The 16621-nt window shown below is 41.8% G+C and overlaps 1 protein-coding gene across 10 annotated transcripts in view; it reads left to right on the top strand.

Annotated features, from left to right (window-relative positions):
- The window catches only part of TRIM9 (tripartite motif containing 9), a 111415-nt gene that overhangs the window by 60476 nt on the left and 34318 nt on the right, over positions 1-16621 (top strand). For all 10 annotated transcript variants that reach the window (XM_060619822.3, XM_060619823.3, XM_060619825.3 and 7 more), the window contains exons 2-4: positions 2004-2099; positions 4392-4514; positions 16423-16533. In XM_060619822.3, the coding sequence (XP_060475805.1) occupies positions 2004-2099; positions 4392-4514; positions 16423-16533 (330 nt within the window). The remainder of the gene's footprint in view (positions 1-2003; positions 2100-4391; positions 4515-16422; positions 16534-16621) is intronic.

The raw sequence follows: 16621 nt of genomic DNA, 5'->3' as shown, positions 1-16621 counted from the left end.
AGTTCCCTTAACCATTACCCTTACTAGCAGGAGCTTTCCTATTGGTGAGTGCACTAAACCCTCACAATAACCCAACTACAAAATATTATTATGCTTCCCATTGTTTGCTTTGGAATAACTCAGGCAGAGGTAACTTTCTCAAGGTCACATTTAGTAAGGGACAGAGCCAGAATTTGAACCCTTCTAAAGCCTATGTTCTTTCTATCTCCCCACATTATTTCTATCAAGCATTTGACATGCATATTTTTAAAGAGATCCAGTGCCTAACTTTGTATTTAATAAGGCAGATATAAAAAGAACATTCACTTAGCATTATACTCTGTAGATCTATCCACATTCTTGCAAATGGCAAGATTTCATTCTTCTTTATGGCTGAGTAATATTCCATTGTGTATATATCTTCTATAGATATAGATATAGATATAGATATAGATATAGATATAGATATATCTCCTATATATCCTCTTTATCCATTCATCTATCAATGGACACTTGGGGTGCTTCCATATCTTGGTTATTTTCAATAATGCAGTAGACATAGGGGTGCAGATATCTTTCAAATTAGTATTTTTGTATTCATTGGATAAATACCCAGTAGTGGAATTATTGGATCATATGGTAAGGTGAAAGAGATTAAAAGTACACTTATGAGTACACTTGATGAGCACTGAGTAATGTATAGAACTGTTGAATCACTATATTGCACACCTGAAACTAATATAACACTGTATGTTAACTGTACTGGATTGAAGAGAAAAAAGAAAGAGAAACATTCATTAGACCAAGAGATACAATTTTAAGATTCTGCCCTTTTACTGAGAGGAGAGAGGGATGAAGCTTTGTGTTGGTAAGGAGAGTGGGCTTTAGTCTTTAAAGAAGGTGTTGTGGGAAAGGAGTTTGTCTCTGTCATTTACAGGTTAGATGAAAGGATATAGCAGAAGGAATTTTGCATTAAGTACAATGCTGAAAGTAATGGAAAATCCCAAACAGGAATTTAACAAGGAGTTAATTTTCCCCACAAACAAGAAGCCTAGTGGTAGGAGACTCAACTGTTGTTCAGCTGCTCAATGATGCCAATGGAGCCGGGCTCTTTCTTCTTCCACCCCTCCTCCCTTACCATGTTGGCCTTCTCAGTGAGAGTCATAAGACATCTGCCATAAAGTCAGGAACAAAAGGGCAGAGGCTGTACCAGCCACATTGGTCTCATGTTAGCAGAAAAGCAAGAGCTTTCTCAGACCCCTCCTCACCCCCAGCCATCTTCCACTTGAGTCTCATCAATTAGTAGTATGTCCCATGGCCACCCCAGCAGACAGGGAGGCTGGGAAAGCCAGTGTTTACCTGGACACATGGCCCCCAGCAGAACTTCATTCCAGATGGACAGGACACTGTGGAAAATTAGGATGAGAGTCTTCCTTGGTTGAGGAATGGACAGGAGTTAGGGCAACAGGGCTGTATTTGGGAGAAGGAAGGTGACCTTGATGAAAAAAATGTGATTGTGGGTTTTGTATGTGCCATTACACTGAAGTAGCCCCAGAGCATCATACCAGTGCTCTAACCCTTCCTTCCTTCATCCTGTTCTTGACTGTATTCTTCCTGCCCCAACGCCAGACCAATAGCACTTTGGCCTAAATAATTTTGATAATCATCATATCTTCTGACTCACTTTAGCTTTTAATTTTAAGTTAAATAAATTATTGCTGAATTAATTAACTAGTTCATGACATGTGGAATTTCCAGGCAGGTATCAGCTGGTGAGGGCCTTTGCAATGACCAGGAGCTTTCACTGCTTCAAAGGAGAAACTTCTCAGGAGCCTGTGGAAGGTGCCTGGATGCCATTAGTACCAGAATCCTCATATACAGATGTTGGCTAACTGCCCCAAGCTCTGAGAAGAGGAATCTGAGGGGCTTGAGAACTCTTGGGTCTTGGATCAAAACAACACCGTAAGACCTTGTTGCTACTTCCTGTGGTTACAGCTCCCTGGCTTCCTTCTTTATCTTTGCAGAGCCAGCTCTCCCAGGCGCTGAACGGACTGTCAGACAGGGCCAAAGAAGCCAAGGAGTTTCTGGTGCAGCTCCGCAACATGGTCCAACAGATCCAGGTATTGCCAGCACCTGAGACAGAAAGCAAACTCCGTGGGTTAAGATGTAGCTGTGTAGCAGGGAGTTTGTTTCTTCTACCTTAATGTGTTGTGGAGAAATTCCAATTATTCTTTTCTGCTCTGTCCCTTCTAATACAAACACATATACAGGCCAACTTCAAACACACCCCTTCTCGAGGTGGTTGTGTTTTGCCAACAAGCCATCAACACAACCTAGTTTTCCAAATAGTTGCTACCTTTGGCACTAGGGTCCTAATTCTCCACTACTGCGTATTTAGAAAGAGGCCTCTTTGTGAATTCAGAGTCATTATTGTTGAGTTTTTAAAACTCTTCAGGTTCCCAAAACACCTTGCAATAATTATATCTTATCTGATGATAACAAACAGGTCACATTTTCTCTTTTTTCCTTCCTTCCTTCCTCCCTCCCTTCCTTTCCTTCCCTCCTGCCTTTCCTTCCTTCCTTCCTTCCTTCCTTCCTTCCTTCCTTCCTTCACTCTTTCCTTCCTTCCTGCCCATAGTAATGCTTCTTCTCTACTTAGATACTTAAGTGTTTTCCAACCATGACCCCCCTGGTAACTATAATTTCAGATTGCTTTGTTTGGACACAATGACCCAAAGATCAGCCAGCATTTGAGAGCTCGTGAGCTCTCCACTATTGCTAAAGGGAGAAACCATAAACTGCATGAGATGCTTAACTAGTGAACATCTACACTGTTTACTGTTCTTATGTTTTGAGGTTTGCCTCACAGAAATAACCTTCACTCTGGCCTCCAGTAAATTGGCTTTCCTAGTTAATATTTAACCCATGTCAAAGTAGAATGGTCTTTTTAAAGGTAAGCCAGGCTTTCAAAGCATCTTATATTGATTTCCTCACTCTTTTTTCCACGCATGTTCATGTTAAAACTTTTGATCCCCTGACAATCTAACAGTTGTACACTTTCTTCTGTTTTCCAGAACAACAGAGGTGATCGGTCAGTCCCTTCTTTGCTTTTGCCCTGCACCCCACCTCTTCATCAGAGCAAAGCTTTCCTTCTGCTCTAAATCAGAAACTGCAAGAGGGCTGCCTTCATCCTCCCAATATTACCCTGTGTGGGACATAGAGCCCTCTTAAATGACGTTTTCCAGAGGACTTCTCTGAGTACTCAAAAACAATTGCCAGGAAAGCCAAAACTTAGCATGTAGAAGGCACTAGTCAAGCAATTACTAATATAACACATTACATGAAGAAGATCTTGCATTTAAAAAGTTCTCAAATGCCTATCAGTAGATCCTTATATTAAGAGACATAGTTCTTTATGACTTAGAGAATAAATTAAAATTTGATAGGCTAAGCTGTTCCTTCCTTGCCAGCCCCCTAGAGCTTACAGTTGACTCAGTTGGGTGCTATTTTTTCAATGCTATTCATGTATGTGTGAGTATTCATCTTTCATTTGCTATAAATTATAACTGTCTTTCAGATTATCACTTGACAATCAAAATTACATATGTGATTTACTGAAAGGACTATCATTAATGAATGCTTATGATTTAGGGAGAGAATTGCTTGAAAGAAATGCTATAGCATGTACAGATTTAAATCAAGAAAATAGTTAGATCCAACATTCAATGTAAACATCACAGAGAAGCTATAATTCATTTAGAACATGGTAAGTGTTCCCTCACAAGCTATTGGTTCGTGGCTTGACTTTTAGGGCTGGGTAGAAGTCAAGTCAATTGTTCTTGACTGTCTATGTACATTAACTATTTGCTTTCCTTAATGAAAGCAGCAAGTACTTTTGCCCATGATTATTCTTGTAAAGTTCTATTATCATTGGATTATTGATTAATATTGAAGACCACTTCTGTCCTCTTTCTTCCCTCTTCTCTTGAATTTAATGATTCTTTAGCTCTCATGCCTCTACAATACCCCACCTGCTCAGGCAGCCAGCCTCTCTGAATGCCACCTTCCACCATACATAAGCAGACATCCGCCAGCCCTCAGAAAGATTCATGTTCAACTCCACAAACTGAAACTTTATTTTATACAATATAATGTAAACTGTGGGTATGATTTCCTTTTGATAAATTTATTAAGTAATATTTATCCTTTTCAATTTAAAGTGAACACTATCACTGTAGAATGAAATGTATCCAGGTATTGAAACAACGTGAAATGTGCATTGTGGACAGAGTTCCTTTTCATCTCCTTCAGCAGGGATTTGCACCCCACAAATGGTCAGGGGAGCTCTGTCTTCTCCTGCAGCCCAAGGAGACCGGGTGCTTTGCGGCTGAGAGATGTGCTTTCTCATGCAGGAGAACAGTGTGGAGTTCGAGGCTTGCCTGGTGGCCCAGTGTGATGCCCTCATCGATGCCCTCAACAGAAGGAAAGCCCAGCTGCTCGCACGTGTCAACAAGGAGCATGAGCACAAGCTGAAGGTGAGTGCTGCTCCATGGGGAGAGGAGAAAGCCAAGGAGCCAGGCTCCCAGGGCCGGGATGGACAGGCTAGATGGGTGGGCCAGATGCCCACAGTCTTGGTGGCCAGTGGCCTGGAGAGCAAGGAGCAAGCATCCCTTCATTCCCCACACACTCCCTCATTTACCTCAGTGATATTTATTGAATGACTCCCCTGGGCCAAGAATTGCTCTGAGTGTAGGCACAATTAAATAAATAAAAATCACTGCCCTCATGAGGCTTATTTTCCACCAGAAGGGATAAACAGTAAGCAAGATAAGTAAGTAAAATACGCAGTATTTAGTAAAAAAAAAAAAAAAAAAAAAAAAAGCTAAGAAAAATAATAAGGATTAGGGGATGGAAGTCCTAGGAAAGGGGGTTGAAGTTTTAGACAAGGTGGCCAGAGTGGCCATACAGAGACAAAAGGTATTTTTGAAATGGGAATGGAAACCATGCTTTCCAGAAGACAAACAAGGTTTTTCTTAACTTCTGAAGTGAACTGTGTGACGGGACGGCTACACAGACTTTTGTCATCGCACAGTGGAGTTGATTGATTATGAGTGTGGGCCCTATTGGCAAAAGGATTGGTCCTCCTGGAGACATCTGATACCCCATCCACTCCCTCACTGGAGCAGGACAACAAGATGTGAGAGCAGGCTGGAGACATGGGAACAACCCCGCAGGAGGGAGCCCAGAAGTAGGCAGTCAGCAGAGGTCCACATGCATGGCCAGTAAGCCCCAGGGTAACTACCAGTGGGTAGAGGATATGAGGTGCACAATGTTGGCCTGACATTAGGGTAGAGGGAGAGGTAAGGTCTGACCACAGGCCCTTTGTTGGGGTTAGGCAGCCAACTTCAGGGAGCTCATGATGTGGGCAGCAGGCAATGGATACAACCTCACGTGAGCTCATGAATGGCCCTGTGAGCCTCAGATACCCCAGCAGGTTGGAAACAGGCTATAGTCCCTGAAGAATAGAGGAAGGCCCCATTGTTAAACTAATGGGATTCCAGTAGGAAAACCAAGGGAGAAATGAAGAAATAAGAGAGCACAGCTTGCAAGATTTGGGGCTCAAGCTTAGTGGCAGGGAAGCTTCATCAAACAGGGCCAGCACCCATTTCATGGGTACCAGAAACAAGGCAATAAACTAGTTGCCAACTAGGGCATGAGACCTGGGCAAGACCCGCAGCAAGACTGGCAATGCTGAGCCCTGAGCAGCAGTCACCAACCTTCCAACTTTATGCCCCAGCCACACACCAGGACCCGGAGCCCCAGGGGGCTCAGCCAGAAGGCAGGGAGACAGGCAACAAGATAAAGAACAACCTCTCCCCAGGGAAGCTTAACAGTTTTCTCCAAAAGTAAGAAAACCCCAACTCCAGCTTCCTCCTCTAAGAGGCTCCCTCCTCCGCTGCCCACCTGCTGCAAAACATTTAGAGCCACACACCTGCTTCTTCCTGCCCCAAAGTCAGAGCAATAATGTGGCTGGAATATAAACCTTTCTCCCCTGCCTTTGTGGCTTGCCCAGGTGTCGCTCTGAGAGGGCCTGTGGAACTCAATCAGGCAGGCGGCAGAGCTGGGGCAACAAAGTCCAGAAAGAGCCCTTGAGGGCTCTGCCCTGTGATGAAGTCTGCTGGCCTGACTTCCTGGGTGCTGTATCAGGGCCATGTCTCTCCACATGTTCCTGATGAGGGAGCAGCAGTGCAATCTTATCAAGGAGAGGTACTGTAGATTCCTTGATAAAGAAAATTGTGTGCCTTGAAGTTAAATCTGAACCAGGAAGGAGTTTGGAAAGAAAAGTGCACAGGGCTCTAATGTTCAGAGAGCCTCAGCCTGTTGGCTTAGACAGTGAAGCGAGGCTGGCGATTATAACCCTGCTTCCAGAGATGCCATTGCTGTTTCTTGGTGGTGGCTCTTACTGGAAAACCCTCTTAGGTTCATCTTAGAATGCACTCAAACCTGATTCCGTCACCTGCTCTGACATTACTAAATGATTGTTGCTATTGCCCTTCATGTAACACTCTTCAGAAACCCAGAACTTTTATTATTATGGTGGAACTCAGAATACCACTTGAACCACCTAGAGCCACCTAAAATAAAACCACAGCTATCTTCAGGAAATGAGCTGGACAGCTGAATTTTCTCTCTAAATAGTAGACCAACCGTTTTAGTAGGTAGCCACCAGATTTTAACTTGTTCTCAGTGGAAATCTCTTTTTTAATACATTTCAGACACTTTCTTGGTATCTTTAAGCAGAACGCAGTGAACCATTTGTGATAAACCACATAGTGACTGTAGCCGCAACTCCAGGTTTTCTGCGTGGGAGAGACAAAAGGGCAGTGACCTGGACAGAAAAGGGAATCAAGGATTGAGAAAGTATCACTTCTCCATGTCAAACGGTAGCAGAGGGGCGTGAAAGCCCCCCCAGGTGCCTCTGCTCAGTGCTGCCTCTGCTGTAGGGGACTGTGCGAAAATCAGTTAATGGAGGGACTGCAGAGGAACCTGGTGACCTGCCCCAGCAGGGCACAGCGGTGTGCCCAGGGACACTGAGCAGCAGCAGCTGCCTGCTCGCATTCCACCCTGCCCTGGGCGGCGTTCCCTGCCCCTGATCCCATAGGGCCACGGAAACAGGAGACAGGTGGCTGGCTGTCCCCCACGGCAGGAAAGCTGTTCTGTCTTCTGTCTCGAGCGATTTGTTTCTCTGCTGTTGCCAGTGGATTGTATGTCACTGCTTCTAAAAACAGCCAGCAGGGCCGACGCCGTGACTACTGATGCAGCCTCCAATTTCCCTCCCTCTGCTTTTCTCCCTCCTGCCTTTCCCCTTTCTTGTCATTTCTGTTGCTCCTCAGATTTGTGAGAAAAGACTGGCCTTTATAGACATCGCTTGCCAAGCACAGTACTTCTTTCTGTCTTTGTTGGCTAACCCATCACTCATAGTCCGGCAAGGATAATCTTATGGTCTTCCGCTTCCCTTTGGCAGAGTTCTCTAGGGGCCCTGCTTTTTGCTGACAAAGAGGAGAGTTGTGTGTGTATTTTTCTGGCAACTTTCTCTCCTTGAGCAATCCAAAAGGCTAAGGATGCTGGAAAGTGAGTGTGTATAAAGACAGTCTTTATAATCTCCTCATGCCCCTCTCTGAAAGCACTGATTGCTTGAGCAGATTGAATAGTTCTGGTTCTGAGGCAAGCTGGCGCTGAGAGGTAAAGAGCCCAGATTCTGTGTCACAGAGAATGGGGTGTGAGGACACACTTTCTCACTTACTAGATCTCTAACTGTGGGCAAGCCTGTGGCTCAGTTTCTTTCACCTGTGTGTACAGTCGGGCCAGAAGCAGTCATCACATCATAGGAAATTGCCAAGCACGTTAGCACAGTCCTCAATAAATATTAGCTATTACTGTTGTTATCATTGAGAGAGAATGCCTGGAAACCTGGTATCACTTAGTAAGTACACTGAAGAAGTTCTCCAAGGGACTGGCTTTCCATAATACTAGAGAATGTGGTGTAGAATTAGTCTATACACAGGCGTGATTGTCTCTGGACCTAGGAAAGTGGCTTGAGACATATGTATGCAGCTGTGACCGTATTTTAGGAATATTGTTTCTTAATAGTATTCTTTGGTTTGAAAAAAAAAAAACAACACTGGGAGCCACATATCTATTTTCAGGATGTGGTGAACTAATGAAATGTCAGAAAGCTACTGACGGGGGAAAATTGCTTTTGAGCTTCCAAGGGATATTACTAACTCATGTTTTTGAGACTACTTGGGTGATATCCCCACAATAAGCACGGTAAACCGGAACCCCTGGGTGTCTTGTTCAAACTACATGTTTTTTGTTGTTGTTGTTGTTGTTGACAAAATGTGAGCAGGGGAGGGACAGAGAGAGGGAGACACAGAATCCGAAGCGGGCTCTAGGCTCTGAGCTGTCAGCACAGAGCCCGACATGGGGCTCGAAACCATGAACCAGAAGATCATGACCTGAGCTAAAGTCAGACACTCAACTGACTGAGCCACTCAGGTGCCACATGAACTATATGTTTTGTTAACATCCTTTCTGGGCCTTCTTGACCTGAATAGGACCTTAGAGTATCCTCACCGTCTGCGATCCTCACAGGGAATTTGTGACAACACTGAAGTGTGCCATTAATGAGATCTGTGCTTTTCTCGGGAAACTGACAATGTCATTTTTCTTTTGGTAGGCCCAAAGAAATATCAGAGAATTATTTTTATTTATGTAACGCTCAGAATTTGAAGTAATTCCACAATGATCTTAAATACATACTTGCTCCAGTATTTTAGAGTAAATTCATATGTGTGCGAAACAAAGTGACAGGTTTCTTCTTGGTCACCTTTCAATTCTAAGATTCTTGGGAAGAAAAAAAGTTATAGTTATTCAAAAATATCCCCCCAAAAATCTAGGCTTTAATTTCCATGTGTGGCCAGTAAATGAACGTACCAACAAAATCATGGAGCGAGTGTGCTGAGGGATAACGATAAAGTGTACTGTTTTTACAGCAGCCAACACATCCCAATTGTAACTATACACAGGTTTGATTTTGAATCCAAGTGTACTGTTGGATCTTGTTAGAATCATTCTCATTATGGTGACAATTATCTTGGTTGTTATTTACCATGTATTGCCTATCATGTTCCCATTATGTTTATTAAAAAATTATACAGTCATATCATTAAGAGTACACATTTACACTAGGGATATTACCGGCTTGTCGAATTGCTTACTTAAGCTATTTGCCATTGTCTTAAAACAAACAAGTAACCCTTGATTTAGATTGGGGTGGGGGATGGGGAAGAAAGAGAGGGAGGGAGGGTGGAAGACAGACCTATCCAAGCCCACAAAATTTTGTTTAAATAATCAGATATGATTTAACGGGCTACAGACTTTACTAGAAAGAAAAATCAGGGTGCCTGGATGGCTTAGTTAGTTAAGTGTCCACCTTTGGCTTAGGTCATGGTCTCATGGTTCGTGAGTTCGAGCCCCGCATCGGTCTCTGTGCTGACAGCTCAGAGCCTGGAGCTTGCTTCAGATTCTGTGTCTCCCTCTCTCTTTCTCTCTCTCTGCCCCTTTCCTGCTCATGTTCACTCTGTCTCTCTTTCTCTTTCTCTCTCTCTCAAAAATAAACATTAAAAAAAAATTTAATAAAAATAAAAGAGAAAGAAAAAGCAACAAATTTAACCCAATAATCAGCACAATCCCAGTAAAACTACTGGCAACAAGTTCTGTTAAGTCCATTACAGTCAAGACATTTGGAAAGATCGGGCACACCAAAACACTTGAAACCTTTGGCTGCCATTAGGGGTCCAACCCTAAAATTTTAATCACAATCATTTTTGATTATAAGCCTATCATTAAGGGGGAATTCATTTGGCAAATTCTGTGATCCTCTGCTTCCTACCACGTAGGAGCAGAAGTCACAGAGGGACAATACAGAACAGAGTGCCCAGGGTGCCCATGGAATCACCGGGCGCCACACACACAGCTGGAGCTCACCAAAGCTACGGGACATACTCCTGAACACCCCGTACCCGCTTTGGCAACGTCCATGAAGGGCAGTCACAGACCTTTGACGCCCTTTGCCTGAACCCAGACATGAGTGACATTCCTTACCTCCAGAGGGCACTAAACACATACTTTGAAGATGGCAATCTAGTGAGTCTCCCTGAGCCTCACAGCCTAGGAAACACCACATTGTATGCATCACTTCCACCGCGGGCGAGCATAAATAGTGTCCTCCTGTGTGGATGGGTCCGCACCACCATGCTTCTGTCTCCAAATGACTTGTGTTTCCTCACTAACTTCTCTGTACAAGGATGTAGTATTCTACACACTAAGAGCATGCTTTCTTTGCATATTCCACCCAACGTTTATTGATGAGGCTATTGGTGACATTTACATTTCTGGAATGGAAAGTTCAGTTTTGCTGTTAAAATCTCAAGCGTTTCTCAAAACAGGTACATGTCTTACTCATTTGATAGGGCTAACTGATCTTTTTCTTGATGAAAAACTCAAAGCCTCAAGAACCTGTCTTTGAAATGATTAGTTGCCAATGTGGGTAATTAATAACACTCGTACAGAAGAGTGGTACCAAGAGAAAGGGGAAATATTTGCCTCTAACCATGTGGGAGAATGGTGGCATGTGAGAAATTTAAAAAGCTCCCCCTTAATTTAAATGCCTCTAAGTGTCACTGAATATAGTGATAATATAGAAGATAAAATTCTACCCTAGGGGGAGAAAAAGAGAATTCATTATTTTATTAGCTGAACCTCGTGGCCAAAGCACTTCACCTGTAACTCACAAATGAGTCAATTCCAGGCATTAGTTAGTCATCTTGCTTCAGGAATGTTGGTGCATATAGAAATTTCCTCCACTGACCAAAAGGACCTGTGAAGAATACATTTTTCAAGCTTGCATCTTGAAAGTACTTGTACCTTACATTAAAAAAAAAGAGGTTACTTTATACTTGGGGGAAACTGTTTTAAACTGTGATGGGAAGGGATATATTTAAGAACAAATTTCTTAAAATAGGAGAGAGAATGTTAGTGTTGACTTAGACTAAAAATTCATTAGTGGTGTCTCTCCAGACTCCAGGACGAACGAAAATACTATGAGTGAAAGTATTTATTAAAAATAAGAAAGAAAGAAAGAAAGAAAGAAAGAATTTTAAAGAGCCGTATGCAAGATGGGAGAGGTGAACAGAGGTAGAGAAAGGGTATCGAGGTCAAATTGGATAAAATAAGGAAATTCACCCTAATTGGCTTCAGTTCTTGCTGCTGGTTGTGTTACCTGAGCTGAGTGGAGGGAGGAGATTGGTCTACTAGAGATGGGATGGAAAAATGTAGTTGTAGATAGAACAAAATCTTACACTTATATACTGTATAAGCTTTCGTGGATTGCTCTATGCTACCAAAAAAGTTCAAGCATTCAGAGGGAATGCTCAATTCCCCCTTTCCAAAGTGTCAGTGACATATCTTGACCCAAGGAACGACCTTCATAAATTTGCCACTTAGCAAAGTAAAGCTGTTCAAGCAAGCAATAAGACTTGCCATCCCGAACAGATGGGGACTGCTAATAAAATGGTGAAAGCCTTCTCTGAAACCATGAACTAAAGATTAACTCATTGTCCCAGAGCTAGTTTAGGCTTTACTGCAGATGAAAGCAGGAAGATTGTTTCCCAGTCCCTATTTGTGTCATTCCTGTCACTTGCACATTTCCTTCCTGAGAAAAGGAACTCTTAACTCCGGCCAGCAGCAAACACGTTGCCAACGGTTTCTCCGGAGCATCCAAGCAACTGCACAGAAATGTGGAACCCAAAGAAAAAGTGACACAGCCTCACTTCCTAGGGATTGTTTTCCATACAAAAATATAATGTAAAATAAATAATAATAGTAAATAGTAGAAATAACACAGAGTGAAGAAGGTAACAAGAGAGCTGATAAAGACACGCAATTGAAGAAAAAATATTTATACTCTTAAAAGATCTAACTATTTGGCTAATTTCCATGAGATGGAAAATCTTGCCAAATTAATTCAAAAACTAGACGTCAATTACAACACATCCAAAAGTACCACCTCTGGGAAACCTGAAGTTTAATTTTGAGTAGTGAATTTTTAAATAATTTTTTTATGTTTATTTTTAAGAGAGAGAGAGAGAGAGGATGCAAGCAGGAGAGGGGCAGAGAGAGAGGGAGACACAGAATCCAAACGAAGCAGGCTCCAGGCTCTGAGCTGTCAGCGCAGAGCCCAACGCAGCCACAAGCGATGAGATCATGACCTGAGCCAAAGTTGGATGCTTAACTGACTGAGCCACCCAGGTGCCCCAAGCAGTGATTTTTATCACTGGTTACTGTGACCATTGTGAAGTGGTTGATTAACAGGTAAAATGATGGACCCAAATCCATTGTTGCAACAGTGGGAGTTGAGAGCCAGGAGCTCAGGAATAGTGAGTCCTTCCAAGAAGCTTGAACCATGGAACACAGGAGCAAATGGCAAATGGCAATGGCAAACCCCCACTGAAACTCACCAACTCTTTGGCACTGCAACAATGAAGTTTCCTAAGAGTAGTCAGAGAGACCCAACGCTCAGCTCCTTTGGCTTCAAATAAATCTTATTTGAGAAGAAATTTGTAGAAGCAAACATAGAATTTTATGAGGCCTGATTAATGTATTTATTTCAGCTTTTCAGTCATAAAATTATCATTGATCTGAATGCTCTGGAAAGTAAATACAACAATTCAAGTCTATTTTGCTTCAAAAGCTAACTCGCTTTGGGTTACAATGCCCAGACCTAATCGTGCTTGTTATTCAGACTGGAGCACCAGTCACTTCTGCACAGTCCTAGGACAGATGCCATTTGGTTAGTGAATGATGACTGCTGAGGTTTCTGCTAGCTAGAGGCATTGATGCACTGGCTACCAAAATATAACAACATTTTCTGAGAACAATTTAGTTAAGCCTGTTATAGCAGAGAGAAGTAGCAGATTAGCTTTAGGTCACCTGTCCTGCATTTTTTGTTTCACTTATGCGTGAGGTTTTCTCCCCACTAAGGAGTAGAAATTTAACCTTCTGTTAAAAAGGTTAAACTTTCCGTTTAAAAAATAAAATAAAATAATTTGCATCCCTTGAGCAGAATACTAGATGCCAAAAGAAAATAAGTCAACCAGTGAATTTTAAATTTGATCTCCCTTCTACCTGTCAAAATCAGTCTTCACATCAAAGTTGGTTTCTTTCGCCAATTCTGATAAGGAGATTTTTAAATCCTACATTTTATTTTTTGTTTTTCTTTTACTAAAATTTAAAAAGTGATAACAAATCATCTGTCAAAAAATTAGGAGATTCCATAGAGCCAAAACAATCGTGTAAAAGGAAAAACTTGGAGTTCTCACACTTCCTGTTTACGTAACTTACAGCAAAGCTACAAAATTCCAAACAGTGTAGTATGGCATGGAAACAAACATATAGGCCACTGGAATTGAATAAAGAGCCCAGAAATAAACCTACACATATATGGTAAAATGATTTTTGACAAGGGTTCCAAGACCATTCAATGGGGAAAGGGCAGATTTACAACAAATGACACTGGGAAAATTGGCTATCCACATGCAAAAGAATGAAGTCGGGCCATTACCTAACACCGTATACAAAAATTAACTCAAATTGGATCAAAGACTTAAATGTAAGAAGTAAAACTATAAAACTCTTAAGTGGAAACACGGGGCAAATGCTTCACAATGCTGGATTTGGCAATGATTTCTTGGGTATTGCACCAGAGGCACAGGCAACAAAGGAAAAGGTAGACAAAAATGTATAAATTTTGTGCATCAGAAGACAATAACAACAACAAAACCAATTAAAAAATGGGCAAAAGACTTGAATAGACATTTCTCCAAAGGAGATAAAGTGGCCAATAAGCACACGAAAAGATGCTCAACATCACTAGTTATTAGGGAAATGCAAATCAAAACCACAATGAGCTACACTTCACACCCATTAAGATGGCTATTATTATTTTTAAAAAAAAACAGATAGCGATAAGTATCACAAGGTGTGGAGAAATTGGAACTCTTGTGCACTGCTGATGGGAATATAAAATGGTGCAGCTGCTGTGGAAAATGGTATAATGATTTCTAAAAAAAATAAAATAAAATAGAATTATCATGTGATCCAGAAATTTCACTTCAGGCTATCTACCCAAAAGCAGTGAAACGGGGACTTCCACAGATACTTACACAGCCATATTCATAACAGCTTTATTTACAATAGCCAAAAGGTAGAAGCAACCCCAATGTCCATCAACAGATGAATGGATAAACAAAATGTGGTGTAAACCTGCAATGGAATATTATTCAGTCTTACAAAGAAGGAAATTTTGACACCAGCTACAACATGGGTAAACCTTGAAGACATCATGCTAAGTGAAACAAGCCAGTCATAGAAGAACAAATATTGTATGATATTATATTATCTGAGAGTCCTAGAGTAGTCAAAACCATAGACACAGAAAGTAGAATGGTGGTTTCCAGGGGCCAGGGGGGAGGGGAGAATGGAGAGTTATTGTTTAATGAGTACAAAATTTTAGTTTGGAAAAATAAAAAAGTTCTGGAGATGGACGGTGATGATAGTTGCACAACAATATGAATGTATTGAGTACAATATGAATGCCATATAATTATCCAATTAAAAATAGCTAAAATGGTAAATTTTATGTTATATATGTTTCATCACACACAAAAAAATTAGAAACAAAGACCAGCAATAATAAATGGATGAATTGTCAAAAAATTAGGAATTTAGGGACACGTGGGTGGCTCAGTTGGTTGAACGTCCAACTCTTGATTTCAGCTCAGGTCAAGATTTCACGGTTAGTGGGACTGTGCCCTGCATGGGCTCTGCACCAACAGCCCAGAGCCTGCTTGGGATTCTCTCTCTCTCTTCATCTCTCTCTGCCCTTCCCCTGCTCGCACGTGCATGCCTGCGTGTGCTCTCTCTCTCAATCTCAAAATAAATAAATGAACTTTTTAAAAATTAGGAGGAATTTAAATGTCCAAAAATAGAGGAACAGGAATGATTAAGTAAATTATGATAACCCACTCAGTGGGATATTTATGTAGCCAGTAACATTTATTGATGGTGGCAACATGTAAAATGACTATGGTATAGTGTTAAGTGGGAAGGAGGTAAAATTGTCACATATTACGATTGCAACTATACATAAATCTAGCTCAAGGATAAAACCTGAAAGGAAATATCAAAATGCTTTAAAAATCTTCAGTAGAGTGATGAGATGATTGCTTTTTGGTCTAGTTTCCAATTGCTTTTGAAAGTAAATGAAACATCCTTTAATGGAAGGTGTATAATCAAAACTAAAAAGAAGGAACAAAGAAAAAGGTTTTCAATAATTAATATTAAAACTCCTTTTAGTTATTATTTGTAAAAATCCAGAAGGCTGGATATTTCTGAGGCTTTTGCAAAGTAGTATAAATATTGAGGATGTAAGCAATTGAGGTTCCTAGAAAACTCTTGTTCAACTCTAGCTTCAGAAACCACTTCAGGATTTGGGTCACTGAGCAGAGGACACAGAAAATGAACATCTTTGAAGAAACAAACTTCTCAAGGACTGTCATGTGTTTGACACTGGGCAAAGACAACTTCCCAGAGGCAGAAACTGCATGTTCAGAGAGAGGCCTTTCTAGGTTAAACCAGACTCACAGCATGGTAAATAGAGAGCCTTTAAAACTGCTTTCCCAAATGAGGCAGTGATTGCTTCTAAGTGGGTTATTCTCAAAACTTAATTCTGCATCCGTCTTTCTCTGGCTTACTTGTGGTTATTAGCTCATTGTCTTTCAGCAAGTTTCACCTTTAACCTCACCCCACCACCCCCTCAGGAAAAAGAATCAGAATGAGAAGGAACTGGTTCGGATGGTGACATCTGCTCTTTAGAAGAGACAGGCACAGGGTGGGAGCAGGTGGGTGACTGTTCCCAGAACAGAAGCTGCAGCCACACCTCGGGTTACGCAGCTCCTTTGTAGACTCCCAGCGACCTCCCACTTAGAACAGCTCACAGTATCAGCTTCCCAGAAGACGGAAAGAAGGGGGAATTAGGAAGACGTCCCTTCAGGCACCAGAGTAACCAGCTTCCTGGGCTTCCACCATCTGCATGCCTTTCTGATGGGTCCTGTTGTTACCAGTCCCTGTAATAAAAGCATTTATACAATCTGTCTTCTGGAGCCATTGTCCACAGCAGACACTGCCACAAAATATTCTCATACATTTATTCCATTCCATGATGCTCTTGGAATATGGTTTGAAGAAGCTTTCTAACGTCCCAGTTTGCTTCTTTTTTACCCTCTGCCATTTTGGACCACTCTGTTCTCTCATCAACCCTAGGTGGTTCGAGATCAGATCTCTCACTGCACAGTGAAATTGCGCCAGACCACAGGTCTCATGGAGTACTGCTTGGAGGTCATTAAGGAAAATGATCCCAGTGGCTTTTTACAGGTGAGTGCCAGCTAGTTTCTACTTCAGATTCTCATTGTCCCATGAGACTGAGTCTCCGATGCCAGGGTGGACTCCTAACAGCCCTTGG

Source organism: Panthera onca, chromosome B3 (genome assembly GCF_046562875.1).
Source record: "Panthera onca isolate mPanOnc1 chromosome B3, mPanOnc1 haplotype 2, whole genome shotgun sequence".
Taxonomy (NCBI): domain Eukaryota; kingdom Metazoa; phylum Chordata; class Mammalia; order Carnivora; family Felidae; genus Panthera; species Panthera onca.
This window is presented reverse-complemented; position numbering and strand designations above follow the sequence as displayed.